Source organism: Lactuca serriola, chromosome 4, assembly GCF_051521515.1.
Source record: "Lactuca serriola cultivar US96UC23 chromosome 4, Lser_US96UC23_V15, whole genome shotgun sequence".
NCBI lineage: Eukaryota > Viridiplantae > Streptophyta > Magnoliopsida > Asterales > Asteraceae > Lactuca > Lactuca serriola.
The window spans coordinates 173,607,286-173,634,052 of record NC_136411.1 but is presented as its reverse complement, the minus strand read 5'-3'; the positions used below and the strand labels follow the sequence as shown (position 1 = coordinate 173,634,052).

The 26,767-nt window shown below is 33.2% G+C and overlaps 1 protein-coding gene across 1 annotated transcript; it reads right to left on the bottom strand.

The window, feature by feature from the left end:
• Nucleotides 1-787: 787 nt before the first annotated feature.
• LOC145100445 (clavaminate synthase-like protein At3g21360) lies at nucleotides 788-2,904 on the bottom strand. The gene is made up of 3 exons (XM_079037714.1): nucleotides 2,308-2,904; nucleotides 1,960-2,213; nucleotides 788-1,259 (listed from the first exon to the last, which is right to left on the bottom strand). The coding sequence occupies exons 1-3, from the start codon at nucleotides 2,899-2,901 to the stop codon at nucleotides 908-910; spliced, it is 1,200 nt and encodes a 399-aa protein (XP_078893840.1). The 5' UTR covers nucleotides 2,902-2,904; the 3' UTR covers nucleotides 788-907.
• Between the last annotated feature and the right edge of the window lie 23,863 nt (nucleotides 2,905-26,767).

Here is a 26,767-nt window from a genome sequence, read left to right as displayed (position 1 = left end):
CTCTTAACTTTGTTTTAACATAATACCAGTGAGATGAATTAAATTATGGAATGAAAAAGATCAATTATATATCTTTTTATTGCTAAAAATCATTGAACTTTATAGAGAAAATAAAAAAAATCAATACTTTTTAACGAATATAACTGAAACGTTTTGTCCTTCAATTAAAAAACCATATCGAATGATTTGTGTAAAGCTTGATTGGGTTATTTCATGTTCTTCTTTTATATTTTATTCTACTAGTTTTCCTTTAAATTTAGTAGGCTTCATTAAATGGTCATGATTTTTAATTAACTTCTTAGATACAATGAAGGAAAAACAAACATAAATTCGATGAGTTTAGTATGTCACATAATTAAGGAAAATAGTAAAGGAGATATCATGATTATTTTGGATATATATGGAGCAAAACTACATAGTTTGAACGATTCTATATATAAGCTTAGGACTCATTTTAAAGTGAGATCTCGTGAAAATACCTTTAAAAAATAGAAAAAAAAAATCTAAAAAAAATACAAATCATAAATCGAACATAGATTTATGTCTGGGAGAAATAAAAAATGGAAAAAAAAAATTGTATCATTAAAATCGATCCATAAATCAATTTTAAGTTTTTATTTTGTGTCATTATCATTATGATCCATGATACAATTTTAATGATCCAAATTTTTTTTTTCCAATTCTTTTTTCTCTTGAATATATATATATATATATATATATATATATATATATATATATATATATATATATATATATATATATATATATATATATATATATTCTTGTTTTATTGTTTGCATTTCCATTTATTTATAGCTCTTTTATCATAAGCTGCTTCTTTTTGACACATTAATTGCCTGCAATGAAACACTGATGCTTCAGAAAGGCGATCAATCCACTTTTCGGTTCACTTGCAAAGGGAAGCTAGTATGCGACGTGGCGGCTTTAGTAGTGGTCTCCGGCTATGAAGAACCATCAAATTATTAATAAGCAGAACATCGCCTTTCTTCCAAGGTATCGAAACGCACTCTTCTTCCAGGATCTTTCTGTAATCTTCCACAGCATCATCAGGCAAAGGGTCGCCATTACCGATCTCGACACTTAGCAATTTTCCGGCAGAGCCACTATATGTAGTTGTAATAGGGTTGAACCATGTTTTCCGGCGACTCTCTTTGTCAAACCTGACGGCTGGCAGTGGGCCTGTTGTAGCTTTTGCAGCATTCCCAATCCATTCAATCTTTATTCCAAGCTTTGCTGCCCTGTCAATGGAAGAATCTCTTGAGCAATGCATGTTTGCATAAAGTTGGTGAACTTTACTTGTATTATATTATGCAATATTTTAAAAACCGGTTTGAAGAGGCCGGTCGAACTGGTTACACCGAGAACCCGATAATTGAATAATTCAACTAGCATCGGTTTTATGTCTATTTCTGTACTAGAATAAACTAGCCGTTTTTTTACAAAAATCCGGTCGAACCAGTTAAATTAAACCGGTTAAATAAAATAAAAACACATGGAAATGAATCATTTTGATAAGAACCTATGATTTTTTCATAGCTATTTAGATTTTTTTTAATAAACATAATGATAGATTTTATAAAATCTTTTAATGCGTTTTTATTTATCAAAAAATTATATTTTGTTTCATTATTATATTTTATTTTATTTTTTATGTACGTTTGGATTAATGTAAAACTTACGGTTATGTGTTTTTAATGTATTTGAATTGATCTTCAACTTGTATTTAAGTTTTTTTTAATATCTAAAGTTGTGGATGTCTATGTGTGTAAGAAAATAAATTTTAAAAAAAATGTAAATTTAAAAAATTGGTTAAACCGACGGTCGAACCGGTTAAACCAGGAACCTGTCATCATACCAGTTCAACTAAAAAACCTATTTTTAAAACATTGATATTATAGGGTTTTAAATGTTAAATGTGAAGAAAATAAGCATACATACGTTTCCTCAGCAACATTCTTGTCGTCTGTTTTGAATTTTGACTTCCAACTACGACCGGTGAAGGATGATGAATCGTCTTCATCGCTGATTACTTCTGTATACGTCAATCCATGCTCTTCTAGTAGTGCAACCAACTGTGGGTTCTTCTTTTTCATCTTTTCGTATATGATATGACTCAAAACTATCGGAGTTTCTCCCCCTTCTCCTGGTTCTTCATCACAATAGAAAAATACCTTGGTGGGGAAATCAGGAACCTGTACATGCATGAACATGTGAGCACTGAGTTGCAATTAGGTATGCCATTTGTTATCATGAAAAAAACGAGATTGACAGAATCGAGAAATTTACGTATGACATCTCGTGATGGAAAGGAATTCCCATATGGAGAGGAGATTCATTTGCGGTGTACACCCGGCCAACGACCTTCGTCCGACGGGCTATGCCGCCTAAGTAGGGAAATTCAGCGTAGGAGAAAGCTTCCACAACTCGGTCGAAGTCAGAAGGTGAGGAAACAGCGAAGCCTCGGAAAATAATAGCGCCGCTTTTCTGGAGAAGAGACTCCAGCCATGGCTTCTGAGCTCTAATTGCTTCTTCAAAGTCACGGAGTTCTTCAACTGCAGTGGAATCAGTGTTATGGTTTGGGGATAACACCGCTGGGAAAAGAACGCCGTCGTCGTGGGGTTTTTGCTGAGGTAACTTTACGTCTCGGAAGAATTTTCCGGTGAAAGCTGCTACCACTTTTTGAGACGATTGAAGTTTTGGATCCTGGTGCTTCATATAGATATAGTTCCTTTGATGTATGTTTGATGTCTTTTTCTTTAGGTAGTAACTATGGTACTTAGGCCAGCCTCCTGCTGGTTGTATCTTCATCATTTCGTTTATTTTAGTATACATATCCGCCGCTCTAAGACAATGGCTTCTGGTGGTTGATTCTGACTCCATGGATTATTATCCGGGGCTGATATGTATAGCCTTCATATTATGATCACATCATTTATAAAGGGTCCACGTATTCATTAGAGTTCATTTGACATTTATAATCGGTCCCATGTATTTATTACATATTCAACAATTTAACAATTAGCTTTCGATCGTAAAAAAAATAAATTATGTTTATATTTTTTCAATTTTAACATTGCATATATCACTGTAATTATTTATTTCAAATCGCAATTCTTAAACTATTTTCTATATTAGAACTTTCCATTGGCACAAATAGGGTTCTTCACCATTCGGATAAATCTGAATTGTACTATTTGATTCGGATATTCTCGGATATTTTGGGTTAGTTTTCAACAAAACCGAATTATTATTTTGGATTTCGAATTGGTCTTGTTTTTAAAATAAGAACCGAATAACAATGTATTATTTATTTACTTTTAATATATCTATAATTTTTTAATTTATTTTTTCAAATAGGTTCAAAAAGTTTCACCTAATAACAAATATTAATATGCATTTTCTCTTAAAAGTTTTTTTATCTATAAAATATTAAACTATAATATATCTTCTTAATAATCGTTTATATATTTCAAATCACAACTAAATAATTTGTTTTTGCTTCTTTAATAAAATTAGGTAATATTATAATTATATGTCATTATTTTAAAATGTTAAGTTGTTGATAACCGAATTATTAAAACCGATCCAACCAAATTGTAATCGGATCGGGTCGGATTTGAATTTGGTTTGCACTGTTCATATTCATGTTATGAAAACCGAAATAAATCTGGATTCACTTTATTGGATCGGATTTAACAGATCCATCCAAACGAACACCCCTAGGCAGAAAAAATTTATGTTTTAAAATCGAAATAAATTTGGACTCATGCACCCTCTTATCTTCAGCCCCCTTCCTCATTTCGAAACCCTAAAGTGTGTGAGTGTATTGTGAGGCTTGAAGAGCCTTTTCGGTCTCATTTTGGAGCCTTGGAGTAAAAGGAAGAACCTTGAGGTTGTGGTGTTTCACTCAAGGCCTTGGATCCAGCATCTATTTCCCTTGGTGCATCTTTTGGAGGTAAAAAGCTTCAACCTTGGTATATGTTTCTTATGGATCTAGTTTTAGCTCAAAGTTGTCACCTTTTTGTCCCAAAATCGGTCCTTGTGAGTAGGAGGTACTCCACGACGTTTGAGTTGTCCTTTTAGAGGGTTTAGGGTGTGTTAAGTCATAAAAATGTGTTTTTGGTCACTAGTTTCTCTCCATGCATGAGCTTGAGTGTCTTAATGGGTAAAGAAGTTAGGGTTTATGGAGCTAAGGTATTAATAACCATGCTAAACCATAAAGTTGGAAACTTTATGGTTAAAAACACCCTTTTAAGCCTAGATATGAATTTTGGATGTAAATGCTTAAGGAATAGGCACTTAATGGCTTAAGTGAAGAGCAGTCGCGTACACTGGGCATACCAAGGGTACGCTGTGCATACATGGTTAGCTCCCCGATCCCTGCTCTACTTCATAGTATGCCCCCATGTATGTAAGGAGTACGCCCCACGTACTCACTGAGTCAACTCGGTTGACTCAGTTGACTTTTAACTGGATTTTACTAGGGTTCGACCTAGGGGTATTTTAGGTATTTCGACCTATATGCTGAGATTGTGCCTTTGAATTCATTAAGGTGATTGGTAGCATTGATCTCGGAGCGGCATGCTATTCAGTTTCTTATCTGTCTATCAGGTGAGTTTTCTCACTATATCCATGGGTCGATGGCACAAATGCCAACCCATTACTCGTTATGTGAAATGCTAGTTTTCTCTGTGATGCTTGCATGAAAGACTAAGATCTGGCCTCTGGAAATTGTATGCAAGACCAGGATCTGGCCATTAGCAATTGTATGAAAGACCAGTATCTGGCCCCTGGCACTTGTATCTCAGACCAGGATTTGGCCATTGGCATTGCAAGGAAAGACCATGGGGGTAGCCCGTGGCACTTGTATGTTTTGTGTATGTGGTATTTTTAGAAACCCACTAAGCTTTGTGCTTACAGTTTATGGTTATGGTTTTAGGTACTTCTTATTCGAAAGGAAAGGTCCTAGCATGATGGCACATCATCCTCCCTCATGATTTCCGCATTTGAAATAATTGTACTATGATGTTTTGAATATTATGACTTGATGTCGGTTTTAAACAATTAACGGATGATTTGATGGACTTTTAAATGAAAATTTTTATTACCGTTTTCGGGATGTTACAGTTGCTAACACTCCAAATATTGCCACTAATGCAATTTGTCGCCGCTAAAAGCATCATCGGGATTGGTATTTTCCATTTTTTTTCTTTTGTATTTCACATTAAAATTAAAAAAATACTATATAAAAAGTATAAAAACTGCTATGATTTAATTAAAAATATTAATCCAACATCCGTTCAAAATACTCATCCAATTTAACATAATGCAAAATATCCAAAATACTAGTCTAAAATACTTACACAAAGAAAACATTTCAAAAATATTACAAGTAGTTACTCATCATCATTGCTCTTCTCGTGTCCTCTGCTTTCATTTTGTTGTGGCAATGAATGAAACCAATCTTCAAGTGTGGCACTACATGCCGGATCTTTTAACATTGTTTGAAGCATGTCCAACTACAAAGAAAACAACATAGTCTTATAAGTTAAACCGACATTATAACATTCTATATACAAAATATACATTCCACATATAAACAAATAATGTAGCACTGTACTATAACTAAAATTAGGAAAATATAAGCAAGGTACAAAATATATTATCTCCGTCCCAAATTGATAGTCCACTTTTGAATTTTGAAGTCTTTTTTCTTCAACTTTGACCTTAAATATTTTTGTTTTTGATAGATAATACTTGATGCAAAATATATGAATGAATTGTATTTTAAATGTTTTTTCATTGTTATAAGTTTTATCAAGTAATATATAACACAAATAAAAATATTTAAGGTCAAAGTTAAAGAAAAAAAAACTTAAAAAGTCAAAAGTGGACTATCAATTTGGGACGGAGGGAGACTTAAGCATACATACTACACATATTGCATATAACACATTTGAGCATTGTACTTTTTTTCATTTTTCCATTATAACATTGTACGTTTTTTATTTTTTCCATTATAGCATTGTACTTTCATAAACTAACAATTACCAAACTACAAAATACCAATATATCAAACTATAACCTAAATAACAATTACCAACATATAAACTATTACCAAACTAACAATTACAAACATTTGAAACTATTACTAAACTAACAATTACCAACATTTGAAATAATTAGCACAATTAGATAGTCTTGTTACCAGTGATTGTGGCAGTAGCTGTGTCGGTGGTTGTTCCTGATCGTATATCTAAACAACCATAGAAGGTTGACGCCGATCCCCCTGATATGGCCTCGTCAAACACCCAATATTCTTTCAAAAGAATTTTGTATATCCTTTGGTGTTAGACCGCTGGCTTAAGAAGAAGCTTGAGTTTGTTGACCGATCTCATGGAGTAAAGCATCTGTATTTTCAAAAAATGATAAACATCATAAAAATTAGATTCCTAAATATCCTTTGACGATATAAACACTTTTATTAAAATACAAATTAACCACTTACGTAATGTTGCTCTATTCTAGCACTACTAAATACCCCTTGACGATCTGTATTAGCCTACAAAATGTTTTGATTCGAGTGATGTCTTATTTAACATTAAAAATTAGATTAATTATAATTTAAATAAACAGTTAAATATATCATAACTTACTTCTTTGAAACAGACTTTGCTATACGAGCACGATCCCCCTCTGTTTACAACTTGTTGTTGTGCACAAACTCCTTTGTTTGATGTTGAACACTTTAAAAATTCGGCCGTTCGAAAACGTTTGACTGCTTGTGCCCAATTTTCACATGACATGCCCTCGGGGGATGGGGGGCTAATGCCCTTGGGATATCTGGAAACCCTATGGCATTCTGAAAATAAGTATGCACTATATTTTTCTGGCCTCTATAAACTTTTTGTATAGTCGCATCAATGCTCCGCAATAGCTGAGCACGCTCGGGATCCAAGTTAACCTTATCCAAATCAAACTTATTCTACAAATAAAAAAAAATTAGTTAATTAAATACCAATCACAACTAAACTTAAAGCAGAGGAAACATTGTCCCAACCAGACACTCATAGGGATGTTCATCCATATATACCTCCCAATCTCATGGGTAAACCAATTACCATGCTTCTCGATAGGGAAATATGTGAGCTCCCTGTCGAAATCCAAATCTCTGGGTTTTCCCTTTTTTGCCCATATCAGCTTTGATAGTTGGATGTTTTTTTATAGACCTCTTCTTTTTTAGGAAGCTCAACTTAAAATTATAATTAAAAATATTATTCACAATAACTTATAATAAATGAATAAAAATAGCTAATAAATATATCATAATAAAATATACCATCTTTTCGTGTTGTCCACGGCTAAAGCCTACTGGAGGTGGTGGATCCTCGGCTCCATCACCTACATGTCCTAGGCCCATAACATATCCCATCATGTAGTAGAGTATGGCCCAACTAAACCTCATGTATAGCCTATTTAATCACAAGATGTACAATATAAAAACACAATATGAATAAAATTTAGCATGCAAAATTACAATATGAATAAAAGTTACACATATTACATATAAAAAAAACAAAACACTTTCTATTAAAGCATCCTACTTTGTTTGTTTGTTTGTTTTTTTGCCTTCATTTTTTCATTATAACATTTTGCTTCCGAATTGCATACAAATACATATATAAAAATAATACTTTCCATTATAGTGTCCTACTTTGTTTTTTTTTTCATTTTATTCATCTATAACATTATAGTTTTCAAATTGCATACAAATACACAAACTAATTGTATAATTTTCTATACATACACATATACATATAAAAAATAATACTTTCCGTTATAGCATCCTACTTTATTTTTTTCATTTTTTTTCATCTATATCATTATAGCATCCAAATTGCAAACAAACACACAAACTACATACATAATTTCTATACATACAACTACACATATAAAAAATAATACACATCCCATTATAGCATCCTACCTTTTTTTTTTCATTTTTTTCATGTATATCATTTTAGTATCCAAATTGCATACAAACACAGAAACTAAATACATAATTTCTTTACATAAAATTACACATATACAAAAATAATACACATCCCATTATAGCATCCTACTTTGTTTTTTCCATCTTTTTCATTATAGCATTGTAGTTCCCAAATTGCATATAAATACATATACAAAAATAATATTTTCCATTATAACATCCTACATTGTTTTTTTTTCATTTTTCTTCATCTATAACATTATAGTTTCCAAATTGCATACAAATACACAAACTACATATATAAGTTTCTATACATTCAAATACACATATAAAAAAAATACTTTCCATTATAGCATCCGACTTTGTTTTTTTTTTTTTCATTTTTTTCATATATATCATTATATTGCATATACATACATATACACAAACTACATATATAATTACCAAATTGCATATAAATACACAAACTACATACATATTTTTTTATACATACATATATTGCATATACATACAAATATAATTTCTATTATAGCATCCTACTTTGTTTTTTCTTATAGCTGACATACATAAATTACATATATAATTTCCAAAGTCATACACATACACATACATTATAGTATCCTACTTTGCTTTTTTCATTGCACACAAAAACACATATACCAAAAAAATTACACATGGAAAAACACATATATGCATCTTACACATACAAATATATATCATATATACACAAAGTCATACATATATACATACACAAATAATACACATCCAAATTCCAAGAACACATACAAAAATCAACATATTATAGATATATTCTATAACCACAGAAAAAATAAATTGTGGAGAAGGGTGGTGGTGGCGGTATTCCGGAAAAATTTCGGCCAACAACAACTTTTTTGGCCAAACTCCGTTAGAAATCAATGAAATATGACCAATATCAAAATTTCAAGCAGAAAACAACAAAATCAGCAGGAAACTACAAAAAGAAAGTGAAATCGAGCAAAAAGGAGAAGGAATTGTACCTATGGTCGTCGATTGTTGCTTCTTGTCACCGGTATTACACTTCCCTTCACCGGAAAAGGTGGCATTCGATGGAATAGAGGGAATAGGATTAAAATACAACGAAGTAGATAGAGGGAAAGTCGCAATCGGTAGTGGGAATCGACACAGTGGAAGTGAAGGGAGAAGAAGAAAAGTGTTTAGTGGGTTTCGATGTCTATATCCCGACAAGGCGTTAGCGGTGATAGGTATTAGCAGCGACACAAATGAATTAGTGGCGAGACGAAGCAACTACCAGCGACACCTTGTAGAGGGAAAATCTTACGGTATTTTTTTCGGACATCAACGGCAACAGGATTTGCCGCTAGAGGCGTCGTTGCTATTGCGATTAACGACTTCTATTATCACTCGTTGGATTGGGAACAAAATTGAAGGTGGGGGTTTAATACGACGCATTGACATGGATCAAGGGTTAACAATCATTATTGGAGACGCATTTACCGACAACAGCCAGCTTTAGTGGTGACATACAACGCGAAAGCTGTATATTACCGCTAAAGGTGGTTGTTGCTGCTAATAATTGTTATTCTTGTAGTGATATATATATATATATATATATATATATATATATATATATATATATATATATATATATATATATATATATATATATATAAAGTGGTCGGTTATTATTTTATGATTTTGTCTATTTAACCCTTCTAATTTCGTGATAGTTCATTTTTTTCATATTTATATTATAACTATTGATTATTTATTTATACATAATTAAGTTTATTAAATATTTAATGAAACAATATTTTTTTTAATATTTTAGTTTAGACAAAACTTCATAAATGGTCCCTGTGGTTTTACGAAATCTGAAGTTTCGTTCCTAGCTTTCAAAAACTTCATGGTTGGTCATTGTGATTTCAAAACTTTTGATTTTGGGTCCCTATTGCTGACTGTGTCAAGTTTTCTTCGTTAACTGAAGGGTATTTCCGTCATTTCACTACCACAGGGACCATTTATGAATTTTTGTCTTATTTAAAAAAAAGAAAAAAGAAAATATAATTATTTAATATAAAAGGGTTCTCTCTCTCTCTCTCTCTCTCTCTCTCTCTCTCTCTCTCTCTCTCTCTCTCTCTCTCTCTCTCTCTCTCTCTCTCAACAACAACTCATACCACACATCCTATCCACCCACCCTTCATTGTCTTCTTCCCTGATCCATCTTTCTTCTCTATTATTATCTCTTCCATACAAAGAACCTACAACGCAATATCAAAAAGGAAATACATTCCCCGTTTTTGTTATACTCGATTTTGTTGCATCATCGCGACCAACAAAACATATTCGATTAATAACCCTTCGACTTTGAATTCTTAGAAATGTTAGTTTGAGCTCTTAATAGTGCTCGACGCCTGAAATTAACAAAGCTCGCGGCAATGTTTATTTTTAATACCTGTCATATGTCGTATGACCACAAGTCGTTCATCGTCGATGATTTTGTAATGGAGGCGATGGATTTTGGACATCATATATAGCTACACCATCCCTACCCCATGTGACATCCTTATTTTCACGGCCAGAAAAGACCGATTTGTTTATGCTTTGTTTTATAAAATCAGAGTAATCCTTTGATTAAAAGAGTTGCGGAATTTGTTCCCAAAACAAAATATGATAAGAATTTATCAAAGCATTTCTTCAAAGAAATGTATTTTCATTAAATAACAAAATCTCAGGATTTCATGATCCGATACAGACCAAAAGCATAAATAATATAAAATAGACCTTACAACAGTTATTTATTACTACCGATCTATAATCCAAAATCTCTCATCAAGTCCATCAACTTATACTCTTGTGCCATTACCTGTAATGCAAAGAAAACTGAGTGGGTCAGGCTTGGGAGCTTGGTGAGCATGTAGGGTTTTCAACCCACAAAAAATAATTATTATCTTTAATCATCAAACAATCAACCCAGTTACCCATCCCCATTATCTTCTTTATTTCTTAAGGATTTACCCTAAGAATCGATCATCCTTCACTCGTTCATTCCTAAGGATTGGCCTAAGGAATTGACACAAAGTCCATCACCACCAAGGTCCTCAAATTACAACTAGTAAACACTTAGTTCAACCTACTTAATGAACCCCTGGTCCAAACACTCCTAGTGAACACTCAATTCAAAACATTCGGTGAACACTTAGTTCTAAAATACCTAATGAACACACTTAGTTCAACAACACCAAGTGAACAAATCTAGTTCAAAAATACCTAATGAACACATTGAGTTCAAAATACCAAACAAACACATAGAGTTCGAAAATACCTAATGAACACATTGAGTTCAAAGCACCAAGTGAACACATAGAGTTCAAAATTACCTGATGAACACATTGAGTTCAAAACACCAAGTGAACACATAGAGTTCAATATTAACTAGAACAAACTTGTTAACTTTTTCATTGAATTGTCTAGAACAGTCTGTGGTCACCATCTCTATTCCACTAGTTAATTAAATCATCAATATCATCAAAACTTCTTAACATTTCGTCTCATATCAACTATTTCATCTACACATGTTCTACCCAACATATATGTAGATGCAAACACATATACAGTTTAAATTATAAAAAAAAAAAAAAAACTGTATAGAACATTCATTCAATATCCGTCTCAAGTAAACAAACAATGTATAAACACATAGCACGTATTTCATAGCAAATACTTCGTATTTATGTGTTAGATGAAAGTAATTACACACTCACTTGATAAGACGATGATCAGACAGCACCTCGTCTCTTAAAATAATATTTTCCGATAAAACCGGGACGTTTTCTCCAAAACCAGGCTTCACATGGGCAGAGTTTCGGCTCGGAAACTTTACTTCTCAGGATCCTCGAGGCTTTGGGACTTGCTTCGGGTCTCGGGAATGATATCGGGGCTTTGGGAGGTAAAGCTTGCACGTAAAACGATGAAATACGATAGAGAGAGAGAGAGAGAGAGAGAGAAAAGAAATGGGCAACCAAATTCGGTTGCCTAAAGGATCTATTTATAGGGTTGGAGTCTGGCCGCGAACGCGATGCGTTCCCTCAATGAACGCAGGACGTTCCCCGAATGCGGTGCGTTCCCTCAACGAACGCAGGGCGTTCCCACATGCGTCATTGCTTACGAACTTTGGACTCGACAGGTGACGGGACTGGCTCTGATGCTCCAAATGCGGTGCGTTCCCCTTCAGCCAGCCTCGAAGTTTGTGCTTCTATCTTGGAAATCCTGTAACTTTCGCGTACGATCTCTGTTTTCGACGTTATTTATATCCAAGTGTAGGTGAGATTATGCTCTACAACTCTCATTTAGACTCCGTTGACTAATTTTGAGTTTATTTTTATTATATTATTTTTAACTGGCCGGGACTGAAAAAGTCCGTTAAAAACCCATAACTTCTTCATCCGACGTCCGCTTTCGTCTGTCTTTTTACGAATGCACTACTATTAACGAGATCTTCGATTCTCGTTTAGATTGTTTTGGCTAAAAATCACTCGATCTCAATTTCGAGATTTGGGTTGCATACCGCTAAGTCGAAACTTCGAAAAATCATAACATCCTCATATGAAGTCAGATTTGGGCGTTCTTTTTATGGATGCTCTCGATTTAACGTAATCTACGACTTTCCTTTAGATCACTAAGGCTAATTATCGCCCTATCGTAAATTCACTATTTACGTCGCGTAATGTCGTGCTGGTTCTATCGCGAAACTTCGACAGGTCATAACTTCTTCGTTGTAACTCGGATTTCGGCGTTCTTTATATTTACGGAATCCTTGTAACATATACTACAACTTAGTCAAGATTACTCCTTCTAAATAATCTTTCATCAAAAATTCATTTTTGACGCTTATCGTCTCTAAATTGACTAGCCCGGATCTACGGACGTTACACCCCAAGAAGTATCATTTGAGGGTTAAATCACTTACTCAACATATAAGAAGACATCAGTGCATTTATGATTGCTGATGGATATTGATAAAAATAAAATTCACATCTAGCTTCAATTTCTACTTAAATCCACCATCAGAATCAAGAAAATCCAAGAAAAACTATTAATGGTCAAGAAAACTAATTTAGAGGAAGAATATGATTCTACTAATCTTTTGTGAATATAATATATTTGCATCGTTTTCCCATAACAAGAACACAACACAAAATTGATTTAAGCATCTTTTGTGAAACCTAGAACTATGAACAAAAGACGAAAACAATAGTCAGGATAACTTTGTACATAAAGAATGAAATCGATATTGTACCTATTTGAGATTTGAGGACCAAGAACATTGATCATATCATCACTTTCAGATACCATTCTGTAGACTCATAGGAATGTCATCATCACCATCATGAAATTCCAATTCCCTAAAGTTTCCTAAACTGAAATTATGCTTACAATCATCTCATCATCGTTATCAGGAGAATGAGTTGACGAATTTGTTTCTTGTTGATGTACAAACCCCTCTTTTGTTATTGTATTCCCAACGCTGATCACCTTCTTGGTTCTCTTAGCCACCATTTTCACCCTTCTCACATAAGGCTTCATGCCCTATTTGCCAAATTATATCTTTAATTTTTTTGGGTTTCGATGCTTACCTCGTGGGATTCCGGGTTCGCAATTCTAGATCATCCCTGGTAGTGCTTCTTTACAGGTCAAGACCGGTTTCTCAGGATGTGATTCAGTAGACAAATTTGGAGTTTTCAGTTTTGGGTTTTCTTCATTTGTGGGTGTATATGGGGAAGACGATGAGCAGAAAAAATAGAGACTCGGATGCTATGAATTGGATATTTCATTAAGAGCCGTAGTTGGTAGAGTTGGGTGTGAGATCTATGGAGCGATTCAGGGGATTTGAACGAGTGAGATTTGGAAACATGAAAGAATTCCATGATGTTATCATTCAGTCAAACTCTACGATCACTTCCATTGTTGCAGCTTTGTTTTTGAGGATTCATCCATTGTAAAGTGGATTATTGTGTGTGTGTATGTTTGTGTGTATGTGTGTGTGAGAGAGATAAAGAGAGAAAGAGATTAAGCAATTATATATATATATATATATATATATATATATATATATATTAAATAAAAAAAAACTTCATAAATAGTCCCTATGGTAGTGAAATGACGGAAATACCCTTCACTTAACGGACAAAACTTGATGGAGTGAGCAATAAAGACTTTTCTTAAAAATTTTGAAACCAAAGGGACCTTCTGTGAGATTTTTTAAACTTAGGGACTATATTTTAGATTTCGGGATACGACAGTGACCATTTATGAAGTTTTCTCTTTAGTTTTTAGGGTTAATGACCTAGAAAGATAACGAACTTTGGTCTTTATCCACATTTAGGTAATCATGTTTTTTTTCGTTCGCATTTGACCATTGAACTTGTTTGACCTGTTCAAAATAGGGTAATATGACTGGTAATTACGGTAATATTACCCTATTATGAACAGGTCAAACAAGATATTGGTCAAATGTATACGAAAAAAAACATGTTTACCTAAATATAGACAAAAACCAAAGTCTCTTACCCGTTTTGGTAATATTGGACAAGAACCGTCTCAGGGATTAGGCTCCGACAGTCAATGAACAATTAGGTTAGGCTAGGTCTAACCCAGTTTAGTCCCAACTAGTTATGGGTTAGGCTATGTTGCTAGGTCTTTAAAACACATACATCCTAACCCCTTAAGCGTATACAACCTAACCCTTAACTAGTTGGGCCTAAACCGGGTTGGCCGAAGACTTGACCATCTCCTCATACACAAAGACCGGACAACCCGATCAGTTACACTTAACATAAAGAACCCAATATTACCAAAATAGGTAAGGAACTTTGGTTTTTGTCCATATTTAGGTAACCATGTTTTTTTCGTACACATTTGATCTGTAAACTTGTTTGACATGTTCGCAATAGGGTAATGTTACCCGTAATTACCAGTCATATTACATTATTTTGAATATGTCAAACAAGTTCAATAATCAAATGTGTACGAAAAAAAACATGGTTACCTTAATGTGAACAAAGACCAAAGTTCGTTATCATTTTAGTTCATTAACCCTAGTTTATATAAACTTTAATGTCTAACAATATGTTTGTAGTAAAATATTTTATGATAAAATAATATTATATTTAAAAAAAACTAGAAAATAAAATGAAAAGATTGTATATAGTATTTTAGATAATGAGAATAAATTACTTAAATTATATATACAAAAAAAAAATTAGATTCGTACACAATAATTTTTCTTTATACACAATAATTTATATTTTAAAATGTTGTATTGTACAATCGTATAAAACAAAAATTGTTATTTACGGAGAAAAAAAAAGATTATGTTATTTCTCTAAAAAAAATTACTACATATTATACATTGTATTAGGGTTCTAGTAGTAGAAATAATAGCTGACATTTTTTTTTTGAGTTAATAGTATAAATTATCGATTAGTATATCATAGATCAATCATTAGTTTTTTTGAAGTTAATATTCATATCATACCTTATTAATAAATTTTGGATCAATATTCCATGTGCTTTTAATTGTCAATTTTGATGTCTATCGACATTTCATGCTTTAAATTAGCAAACCGGGTCATTTAAGAGACATCGTTTGCGATGAATATTTTCTTATATTGATTAATTTTTTAAATAAATCTTCTAAAAATAACTATGGTGTTGTAAAAATATATATTTGTAATGATATTGATAACATATTTTCTGAAAACAGTTATTATAAATGTTGAAGAATATATTGGTATCTTTAATTAAATTTAAAAATATCAACAAATTTAATATGTTTATTTTAGTTATTTTACACATAAAAAAATTGTCCAACAATAAAAAATGATTTATCATTTCATTATGTTTTGGTATTCGATAATCTAATCTTAAAACATTTTTGAAACTCTATTTTAATACCGGGTAACACAACAAACATTTAAAAGAAAACATAAATTATTTTGAATAAACAATACCAAATACCTCCAAAATAAAATGTAATGAATTTACAATCACATTTGAAGAAGTTGGTATATAAAGAGACAGTTATCCATCTTTATCATTATCTATGCTTTCAAATTAATTATTATCATTATCCTATGAATAGAAGTAGCTTAGAGTTAGCTAACTAGTCTCCCTTAATGTTATCAAATTAATTATTAGCTTTATCTTATGAGCAGAAATAGCTTAGAGTTAGTTATTTTATTTTATTTTATTTTTATCTCTTCTTAACATCAAATCTAACATACTTCTAAACTGCTCTTTAAATTCACTTATGCTCACGACGGGACATCTATAACATCCAAGTTTTTGGTAAGTTCCTTTTTGGTCCCTAGTGTAAAATCCATTTCATATTAGTTCCTTGGTTAGTATGCGGGGCGTACTAGCCACAGCTTGGTCGCGGATCGTTAACCACGTATGCTGGGCGTATGTGGTGTACGCATGATGTACACATATTTGAAGCAAACCATAGTTTTTAGGGTTTGTACCCTATTTAAGGATGAAGCAAACCCTAGTTTTTAGGCGTACGTTGTGTACGCATGACGTACTCAGCCTCCATTGCCCTTGAAGTGCAAATCTCGAACCCTAAGCCACCTTAGTGCATTTGTGAGCTTCTTGATTGATTTTTGGTGTCCTTTAGAGCTTTTGAAGAAGAAGGAAGCTTGAGAAGAAGTAAGGATGTGAGAACAACTTGTAGATCCAGAAGTTGGCACCATTTCTGACCCATTGAAGGTATAAAGCTTTAACCTTGACCATTGCATGCTTAGATATATTTTTAGGGTGGAAAATGTCATCTTTTGGTCTTTTAGTTTCGATTCTTGGAGTTAAGGAACTTCAAACCGTATGAGTTGTCCATTTGAGCTCTTGGACGTGTTCTGAGTCATAAAATCGGATCTTGATGGTTGAGCCTCAACCATGCAAGTGTTAGGAAACCAACCAAGTGTGCTTATTGACTTGATTCAAGTTTTGAGCCTTATCCTTGCATGCAAAAGCATAGAGTTTGCAACTTTATGACTTAGGACATTTCTAGGGGTCTGAATCTAAGTTTTGGACGTAAGGTCTTAAGGGATTAAGACATAGGGCTAAGTTTGGCTTGGCAGACCAGTACGTCGTGTGTACTCAAGTGTACGTTGTGCGTACTAGGTCAGCGCCTTAACCTTGGTCAATACAGTGTACATTGGGCGTAAAAGCCAAGTACGTCGCGCGTACGTGATCTGTGGGCTTGGAAGATTTTAGGCTCTTTTGGATGTTGGGCTTTAAACTTGAGAAGATCGGGCCTTGGGCCCACCTGAGTGTAGAAAGTCCTTTTTGGGCCTAAGGCCATGTTTGGGGGTCCTTGGGCCATAATGGGCCATAAATTCCCTATGATGGGCTTGGATTTTTTTTGGGTTTTGTGGTTTTGGGCCTTGGAGAGAATGAGGCCCAATAAGGCAAAGGTAAAGGAGTCTTTTGCCTTAAGTCAAGGACTATGATTTTGGACCTTGAGTTACATTGTGACCTAACTTCTAATTAGGATTTTGTGCTTGTGCGTTAGGGATATGAGTTTGCGAGTCATCCACCGAGTGCGATTTGATACCCACAGTCTAAAGTAAGTCTTCCTTCGTAGTAGCTGTAATAATTGTCAGTCATGTCTATAATTCTATGATGATTCGGTGATTACCATTATGATATTATGTGGTAGTAGTAGGGTGAAATTAACCCGATATCCGGTTGAAAAAGACTGAAGGGTTAGGCCAACACCCATATATGCTTGGCAGTATCCGGTTGAGATAGACCGAAAGGGATGCTAGCAACCATATATGCTTGGCAATATCCAGTTGAAATAGACTGAAGGGGTAGGCCAACACCCAGGTATTCTTGACACTATGTTTGTTCAGTATGATTTCTAATTATACAAATGCAATACAAACATAATAGAAGTAAAAACAAGTGGTAACAAAAAGATATCTTATTCTCACGAAGTTCGTGCCTAAAAGCATATTTTCATAACTTTTGTGGTATTGCTATCCATTTTGAGTAGGTATATCTATTTCTAGTAGATCAAATGTTTTGATTTTGTTGATGAAAAAAGGAGCATTTCAAGAATCCTATTATCACACTACTATATCAAATTCCAACTTCCTTTATCTAACTATCTCTTTGTTTACATCATCTGAAATATGTAAGATTAAATTCAATTAATATCTCTTTAAAGTTTGTCAATTCTTCATCTTTCCCTAGTCGTTTAAGCTTTTTTTCAAAGGAAGGGTTAAATGTTTGCTTTGGAATAAATTTCTCGCCTCATTATAAAGGCTTCCAAGTTGTAACAGAAAGACATCTTCCAATTTTGAATATACAACAATAGTTTAAATGTTCTATACACATTAGGAGTCGATTCTTGATTATTATTAGTGTCGTGTAAATATATGTAAATGACTATAAAGTGTTGTTATGTATATATACCATTCCTGAATCTATGTAAATGACCATCTTACCCTTCTGTTTAGAACTGATGGTTAACAACAAATGATCCTTTCTTTAAGAACTGTTAGAAATCATTGTTTAAATTCTATAAAAATTAATACAAATGTAATTTATACTACTCATAATATGATTACTAATAATTAAATTATTGTTTGTAATAAGTAAAAAAAGGGAACATTTGTTACATATGTCCAAGTTAAGTAAAAATGAAACACATACTTAGGCAAGCAAGCATATTTTCATGCTTCTTTAATCCATAAAATCCTACTGTCGTTGAGTATAAAAGAAACATATCTCTATTTACTAATTAATTGATGAAAACTGTCATATTATCACTCTATTGCTAATTTTGGTTAACTTTACTAATTTTTTATTAGGTGCTCAAAAGAAGGTAAGCGGTTATACTCAAAAGACCGAGACATGGAACATGAGTAGCTCCCATAAAATATTAGTGACATTTAATAGGTTCGGAAAACCGGTAGGAGATGAAGGAAATGAACTTGTACAATACCTTGGGACACTTGTGAGGATGTCTAATCATGTTGGAATAGATTATGATGATTGGAGGAAGATCCCTATACATAAGAAAGAAGATATGTATTCTATAGTTAAGGTACGTATCTACTAACCAAAATTATAGTGTATTTATATTTACATGTAAGCTTTATTTGTAGGCCAAGTTTATTATTCATCCGGCTGAAACAAGTGAAATCAATAAATTGATCCTTTTTAGCATGGGGAAAAATGGAGGACTTGGAAAGGTTCACTAAAAGCATGTGCATATGATTCAAGTCTTACAATCGATCAAATTGTGGCACAACAAACTAAGATAACAGGGTGAACCCAAATCAGTTAAAAAAAAACTTGTTACTCATTGGTTTACTATAACGCCCGTAGATCCGGGCTAATCAATATAGAGACAATAGGCATCAAAAATGAGTTCTTGATTGAATATTATTTAGAAGGAATAATTAAAAAAGTTGTATAATATGTCTCAAGGGTTCTGTACATATAAAAAATGCTGAAATCCGAGTTATAACGAAGAAGTTATGGCCCGTCGAAGTTTTACGGCAAAACCGGCATGGCACCGAGAGACATAAATAGTGAATTTATCATGGATTACTTTGTAGCCTTAGTGATCTAAACCAAAATTGTATTATACGTTAAACCGAGAACATACAAAAAAAGAACGCCCAAATCTGACTTCATATGAGGAAGTTATGAATTTTCTAAGATTTGGCATAGCAGTGCACGACCCGAAACTCGAATTCTAGTTCGAGCGGTTTTTGGCTTATGCGACCTAAGTGATAGTTGAAGATCTCATTAATAGGAACTCAACGGTTAAAAGAAAGATGAAAACGGGGTCCGTATGAAGGAGTTACGAATTCTTTGTGGTCAATTAACAGTCTAAACTCCTCCTACTGTTAAATTTAAGATTGGTCGAGAATTAGCCGACGGAGTCTAAACGAAAGTTGTAGATCTCGATTTTACCTATGCGTGGATATAAAGAACGTCAAGAACGGAGTTCGTATGCGAAAGTTATGAGTTTTTAAAAATCGGCTGATTTCCACCTTGTGTGCGATGCCACGTGTCAGCACCAGGCTGTGGCTGGCTGTAGCCAGCATGGATCACGACGTGAATGTCAAAAATTCACGATGTGAGTTACCCTCCAGCCCCCTATAAATAAGAGGTGAAGCCCATTTCATTCCTCACACCTCCCATAACTTCCCTCTCTCTCTAGAACTTCTCTCTAGTCCGAACCCCCCCCCCCCCCTCGAAAAGCCTAGGGAACCTCCCTAGCACGAGGTGGAAGCCCCGAAGTGCCCGACGGCTCCAAGAAGAAGAGCCTTTTGGCTCAGGAACGCTGCTCCAGCAAAGCTCGATTTTGAGAAAAACTCGCTCTAAGTGAGCTACGCCTAACATATCTTTAGTATAGCTTATGATTCAATATAGTAATGTTATTAGAACCTTATAATAAATACTTGGGCTATTAGTATGGGTTATATAAGTATTGTTTAACGCTAATATAATAGTAATAATAGCTAGAGTATTAATTAGTCTCGGTGAATAATAGACTAAACTCTAGTGGTAATGATACTAGGTTTCATCAAGGGATAATTGTTTTAAGAGTAACGAAGTGTTGTCCGAGTGCCGACTCACCACCTTACCAGGTGAGTGCATAGTTACTTTCATCTTACACATAGATATGAAGTATTTTATATAAATTACGTGATGTGTGTGCATATTATCTGTATACTTGCTATCTATGCTGGATGAATGCTTTTATACATGTTTTAAATGATTTAAATTGTATATGTATTTTATATCTACAAAATGTGTTGGGTGAAACATGGGTAGATGTAATAGTTGTTGGGTGACCAAATAAAATAATGAGAGGCCTCGTTATAGATGTTATTGATGATCCAATCATCTAGAGGAGTATAGATGATGACCACGGACTATTCTAAACAGTCTAGTGGAACGCTAGCAGGCTCGCAACCTGTAGGTGTTTATTTGAACTTTGTGCTCACCAACAATGCTCCATCCCCCACATGGTTGCCTTATTTGAGATGAATTTCTGAGGAACCCCCGAAGCATGTGTTGTCACCCCGATGAAAGTCCTTAGACTAGGTCCCTTGTGTTAGATGTTTTAGGGACGTAAAGTGAGGATAACGGGAACGGGTAATCGGGTTTGTTTGGTTTGATAAAGTTAATAAACTTATTTATTGTGGGTTGAAAACCCTATGTACTCACCAAGTTTCCCAACCTAACTCACTCAATTTATTTATATCACAGGTGTTGATATGAAGTTACATTACACTGAGAGATTAAGGAGATATAAATCACTAGTGATAATGAATGTAAGTTCTGTTTATGCTTATGTTTCTGTATTGACGATGACATCCCAAATGTTTTAAAATGAATAAAAATACTCTTCTTTGGAAATGCTTTGATAACGTATTTATCATGTTTTACTGGGAATAAATTCCGCAACATTTTAATGAAAAATACTACTCTGATTTTCAAACAAACATAAACAAAATCGGTCTTTTCTGGCCGTGAAAATGGGGATGTCACATTTACTCCAGAATATCAGGTAATATATTTAGTTTCTTTCATAAACTAAGGAATTTATCCTATTACTCATTGGTTACCCTTAATGGCTTAACATGCTTTTTATTCATTGAATCCCTACTTTTACCATTTAGTTAAAACAATTTTACATTAAAAAATAGAAAGTACATTGCTATTGTAGGTAAAAGATAAACTAAATTTATGGAAAATGATAAATAAAAAAAAAAAGTTATGTACCCTTAATGGCCTAGCATGTTTTTTATTCATTGAATCCCTACTTTTACCTTTTAGTTAAAACAAAGTTTCACTAAAAAATAGAAAGTACATTGTTATTGTGGGTAAAAGATAAAGTAAATTTATGGAAAATGATAAAAAAAAGTTGGTTACCCTTAATGGTCTAGCATGTTTTTTATTCATTGAATCCCTACTTTTACCTTTTACTTAACACAATTTTCACTAAAAAATAGAAAGTACATTGCTATTGTGGATAAAAGATAAAGTAAATTTATGCAAAATGACAAAAAAAAAAAAAGGTTTGTTACCCTTAATGGCCTAGCATGTTACATATTGTATTATCAATAAAGAAATACATGTAAATTGCTATTATATGTAAATAAATGAAATTTGTTTCTATTATGGATTAATTATGGATCTCAACTATTTGCTTCCACCATCTTGATTATGTACAAAATACTTATGTAGAGCATGCATGTTTGATTTAAGGAGAAAGAGTAGTGCAAAGATGGAAGAGCCCCATGTTTTTGGGAAAAAAATCATTTGTTCGACTTGCTCACGAAGAGGTATTATTATATTTTATTATTTTGACTTATATTACCGTCTTATATTTGTATTCTTTTATTTATTTTCATCAAACATAACTACATCTTGTTATAGGCATTGAATAATGGTGTATACCCAACACGAGGAAAAATATATGTAAAAACCCGCACTCGTAAAATTGGAAATATTGTGAATGAAAAAGTCTCTCAAGTTATGGTAATAATTTCCCTATACATTATATATACATGTTTTTAATCATATCAAGTCATATACTCTTTTTTTCTTTTTAAACCTTATTATTTGTCCCACTTTCAAAGTGTTAGAAACATACTTTTAAAGTAGGTTGCTATACTATGATAGTGTGACAACCCGAAATTTCTATCTTGTACAAACCATTCGCTTCAATCAAAGTCATACTTGTTTCTGCTAACTTTTAGTACTGTTTAGAGTCAGTTTGAGCATTCTGAGCCTAGTACACCAAAGGAATGAGTGAATGGAAGTGTTAATTGAAGTTGTAAACCATCAAACAAACCATAAACCCTCAAATGAGGAGTTTATGACCAAGACCCATGAGTTTACGGCCGTAAACTCATGATGGCCGTAAACTCATGAAAGCCCTTTAAAACACCATTTGGCACCTTTCATCATGAATTTACGTCCGTAAACTCATGTGGCCATAAACTCATGGCCGTAAACTCCCATGGAGCATACCACTTGGCCGTAAACACTAGTGTGTGGCCATACACCCCTTAGATGCAACCCTTTGTACTTCTAGCACTTGAATCTAAGTGTTTTCCATGTCCTAGGGTGTCTTTACTTGCATAATTAGTTGTTTAAACACTAATTGTATACATATATGTGTCATTATATGATTAATAGGATCCGTGAGTGTGCACAAGTCTTCACTTGGCACTTAGCATTGTATACCACTCGTTCATCCAAACCACTCACTACAGGTGAGTTCATATCCCTTAGTATATCTTTTAAATGATTTTAAATGCTTTTATGGGGGGGATACAAGTAGAAAACATGTATTTATATACTCAATCACATGTTATTTATAATTGTGTTTCAAACAAAGGATTTCTTATACTTTATTGTGCTTCAAACAAAGGATTTCTTATACTTTAAATTGTCTTGTCAACCAAACTGATTTTAAATCGTTTTATAAATTGACATCAAGTCATCAATATTTATTATTAAAATCTTCAAATGTTTTACAAAACTTCTTTTTAAACTTATATATTGTCAAATGCATGTCTATATATGTATAGTTATATAAGTAATGTTTAAAGGACTTAGGACTAATAACTCGCTTTATTTCCTTTTCCTTGTTTGGATGTGGCCTGAGAGTATCGGTTATTTGTCCGAATGTCGTTTAAATATCAGTTATATATTATGTATACATATGTAGATATAAAAGTACTATCAATCAGTTTAGTACCTTTGAGTAGCAAAGGCATACCTTCATTCATTCAAACTACAGAAATTACTAGTAAACTATAATAGGTATAGTTTAGGAGAATACTATCATATACAAATACTAAACAGATAATACTATCATATACAAATACTAAATAGAGAATACTATAAAGAGAAACAGATAGAGAATACTATAACGAGAAACAATACGTACTATGAAGAGAAACAGATAGAGAATACTATAACGAGAAACAATACTTACTATAAAGAGAAACACATAGAGAATACTATAACGAGAAACAATACATACTATACACTATACAAGAGAACATACTATGATGAGAAACAAAGAGAACATACTACATACTAGACAGAGAGAACATACACTACACTAGTACATACAATACATATACAAGAATACTATAACATAAATGTGAGTCACCACTTCAGGGCATGGCATCACTGCTATGGCTCGTTTTGTAACCACAGTCTTCTGGAGGGAGAGCGTGAATTTGTGTATATATCTATACTGGATTGACTATCCTACACCTTGTCGTTCGCTACAGTGGGACTTGCAAGTCTACAGGTGCCAAATGTCATTTCTTCTGATGTCTTTCATCGTCGTTTTTTAGTCAGTTAGTATGGTAACAACCTCATCACATTATACCTAAATTAAACCATTGGTTTTAAGGTAGTTATTACTTCAGTAGTTAATACAAATAATACTGTAGTACACATACATTTTTTCCATTATATTCAAATTGTGATCTTCTCACATAAAGGGTAATATAAAACTATATTTTAGTAATAATAATCATATTTGGGAAAAGCATCCACTTTTACAGAGAACACAAACATACAAAACAATTGGGTCTTGGTAGAAGACTACTTTTTACACTAGTAAAAAATATAGGATTTTCTAGGAGTTTTCAAACATATACAAACATTTACATTGAACATTTACAAACACTTTCAGTAAACTTATACAAATATCGACACTAAATACTTATGAATTCACTAGCTTAAATGTTGATCTACTCTTTCAAAATAACTTGTATTCTCAGGTCATCAGTAGACAGGTACAGTCGACCAGCTTTTGAGAAGACGGAGCATGTTCAAGACTCGTCTTTTATTTTGATCACTTGTTTTGGTGTCTTATTACTATGAATGAACACACTTGTATCAAATTATACTATTAATGCAATGGATGATGTTGTTGCTTGTTTACTACTTTGCATTGTTATGATACTATACATGACGTCCTCCGCCCCTGAACATTTTCGCCGTTCCGGTTTTGGGGTGTGACAGATAGCATAGCAACCACTTTCAAAGTGTTAGAAACATACTTTTAAAGTAGGTTGCTATACTGTGATAGTATAGCAACCACTTTCAATGTATGTTGCTATTAATTTGAAAGTGGGACAAAAATAGTAGGTGAAAAACATTTTTCATGTTTTTTGTATGTTACTATTATGCAGACTTCTCTACAAGCCATTGCAAGCGACTCCTCAAATACCCAAGGATCAAGTACCCTAGGATCTGTAGATGATTTTTCAAATGATGACTATTCTAAAGTTAAAGGTCCTGAAAAAGAGGGTATATCAGATGTGTTCGAAGGATGCCTACCGTAAAAGAGAAGGTTGTTTCTTGTTCTAATGATCCGAGTTTCAAACAACTAAAAATTATGGTAAACGTTATGGAGAATATCATCCAAGAACATATCCTAAATGCAAACTTGTCTGGAATTCTTAATAATATGAACATATAAGTATATATGTCATCTATAATTGCATTGTTCCTTTTCAATTAACCTATGAACAAAAAAAATTCATTAAAATTCATCCATTATCATATTTCCAATTGGACTCAAGAATGACCACTTATGCCCTTCTGAATAATCTTCTTGGTGCATATATGCATCTTCTTAAACACATTCTTTTTGTTCATTTGTACAAGACTAGTAGAAGGTATCGAGAGTTAGAGACTAATGGTACATGATATGGGCATATTTAGTCATATAATTCATGCATTATCTTAATACTTTATGTTTTTTTGTCTCAAATATTTAACAAAAGATACTTAATTAGTTTAAAATTTCATTTTCAGAAATAAAGACATGCTCGGAAGGAAAAGGAAGCAAAAATTGGCGGTTAGAAGCTTGGATCTTGGATTTTGAAGAAAGGAGATGAAATCGTAGAAGAACACGACATGTTATCCTTAAACACGGTGTGTTCTATTGGAAAATCCCGATAAAATAGTGCCTTTCCGTACACACGTTTTTAATGTTCAACATAGCGTGTTGAGTCCATGAACACGACGTGTTGCGCCTATTTTCAGAATCTATTTAAGGATCGTTTCTGTTCAAAAACCCTAACGAATGCTTGGGGATTTTATCAACTTTTAGAGGTCAGAGACATCCCTAGGAGTTGTGGATTTCATAATTTAACTAGAGGCTTTGAATTAGAGAGATCTAAGGAAAAATCAATAGTAATTTACTTAATTCCTTTCTTTACATTATGTCTGCATTGATGAATTTCGTTTTTATGCTTGTTTCTACTATAGTCTTGGGCTAAACACCCTACTTTCGTTTAGAGTAGAGGATCTTATGATTATGGTTTGATTTAGTGGCTTTGGATTATGTTGATTTGATTATTTATCATGTTAAGCTTGTTAAAAGAACCTTATATGTTAATGACAATTATCTTCTGTTGATTAATGAGTTATTTAGATTGCATGAACATCTTTCTTGATTGCTAACCTCTTATCATTTTGTGAAAACAAGATTATAAGATGTAACGCCCGCAGATCCGGGCAAGTCCATTCACAGGCAATAGGGGTCGAAAATGACTTTTCGACAAAAGATTATTTAGAATAAATAATCTTAACCAAGTTGTAGAATATGTCACAAGGTTTCCGTACATATAAAGAACGCCGAAATCCAAGTTATAACGAAGAAGTTATGGCCCGTCAAAGTTT

What these genes read in the sequence shown, in the direction of transcription:
- LOC145100445 (XM_079037714.1), bottom strand. Translation starts at nt 2,901, where the DNA reads ATGGAGTCAGAATCAACCACCAGAAGCCATTGTCTTAGAGCGGCGGAT. An exon ending in TCCATCACGAGATGTCATAC is followed by an intron (nt 2,214 to 2,307) that starts GTAAATTTCTCG and finishes ATGCATGTACAG; the next exon opens with GTTCCTGATTTCCCCACCAA. An exon ending in AAGAATGTTGCTGAGGAAAC is followed by an intron (nt 1,260 to 1,959) that starts GTATGTATGCTT and finishes TTCCATTGACAG; the next exon opens with GGCAGCAAAGCTTGGAATAA.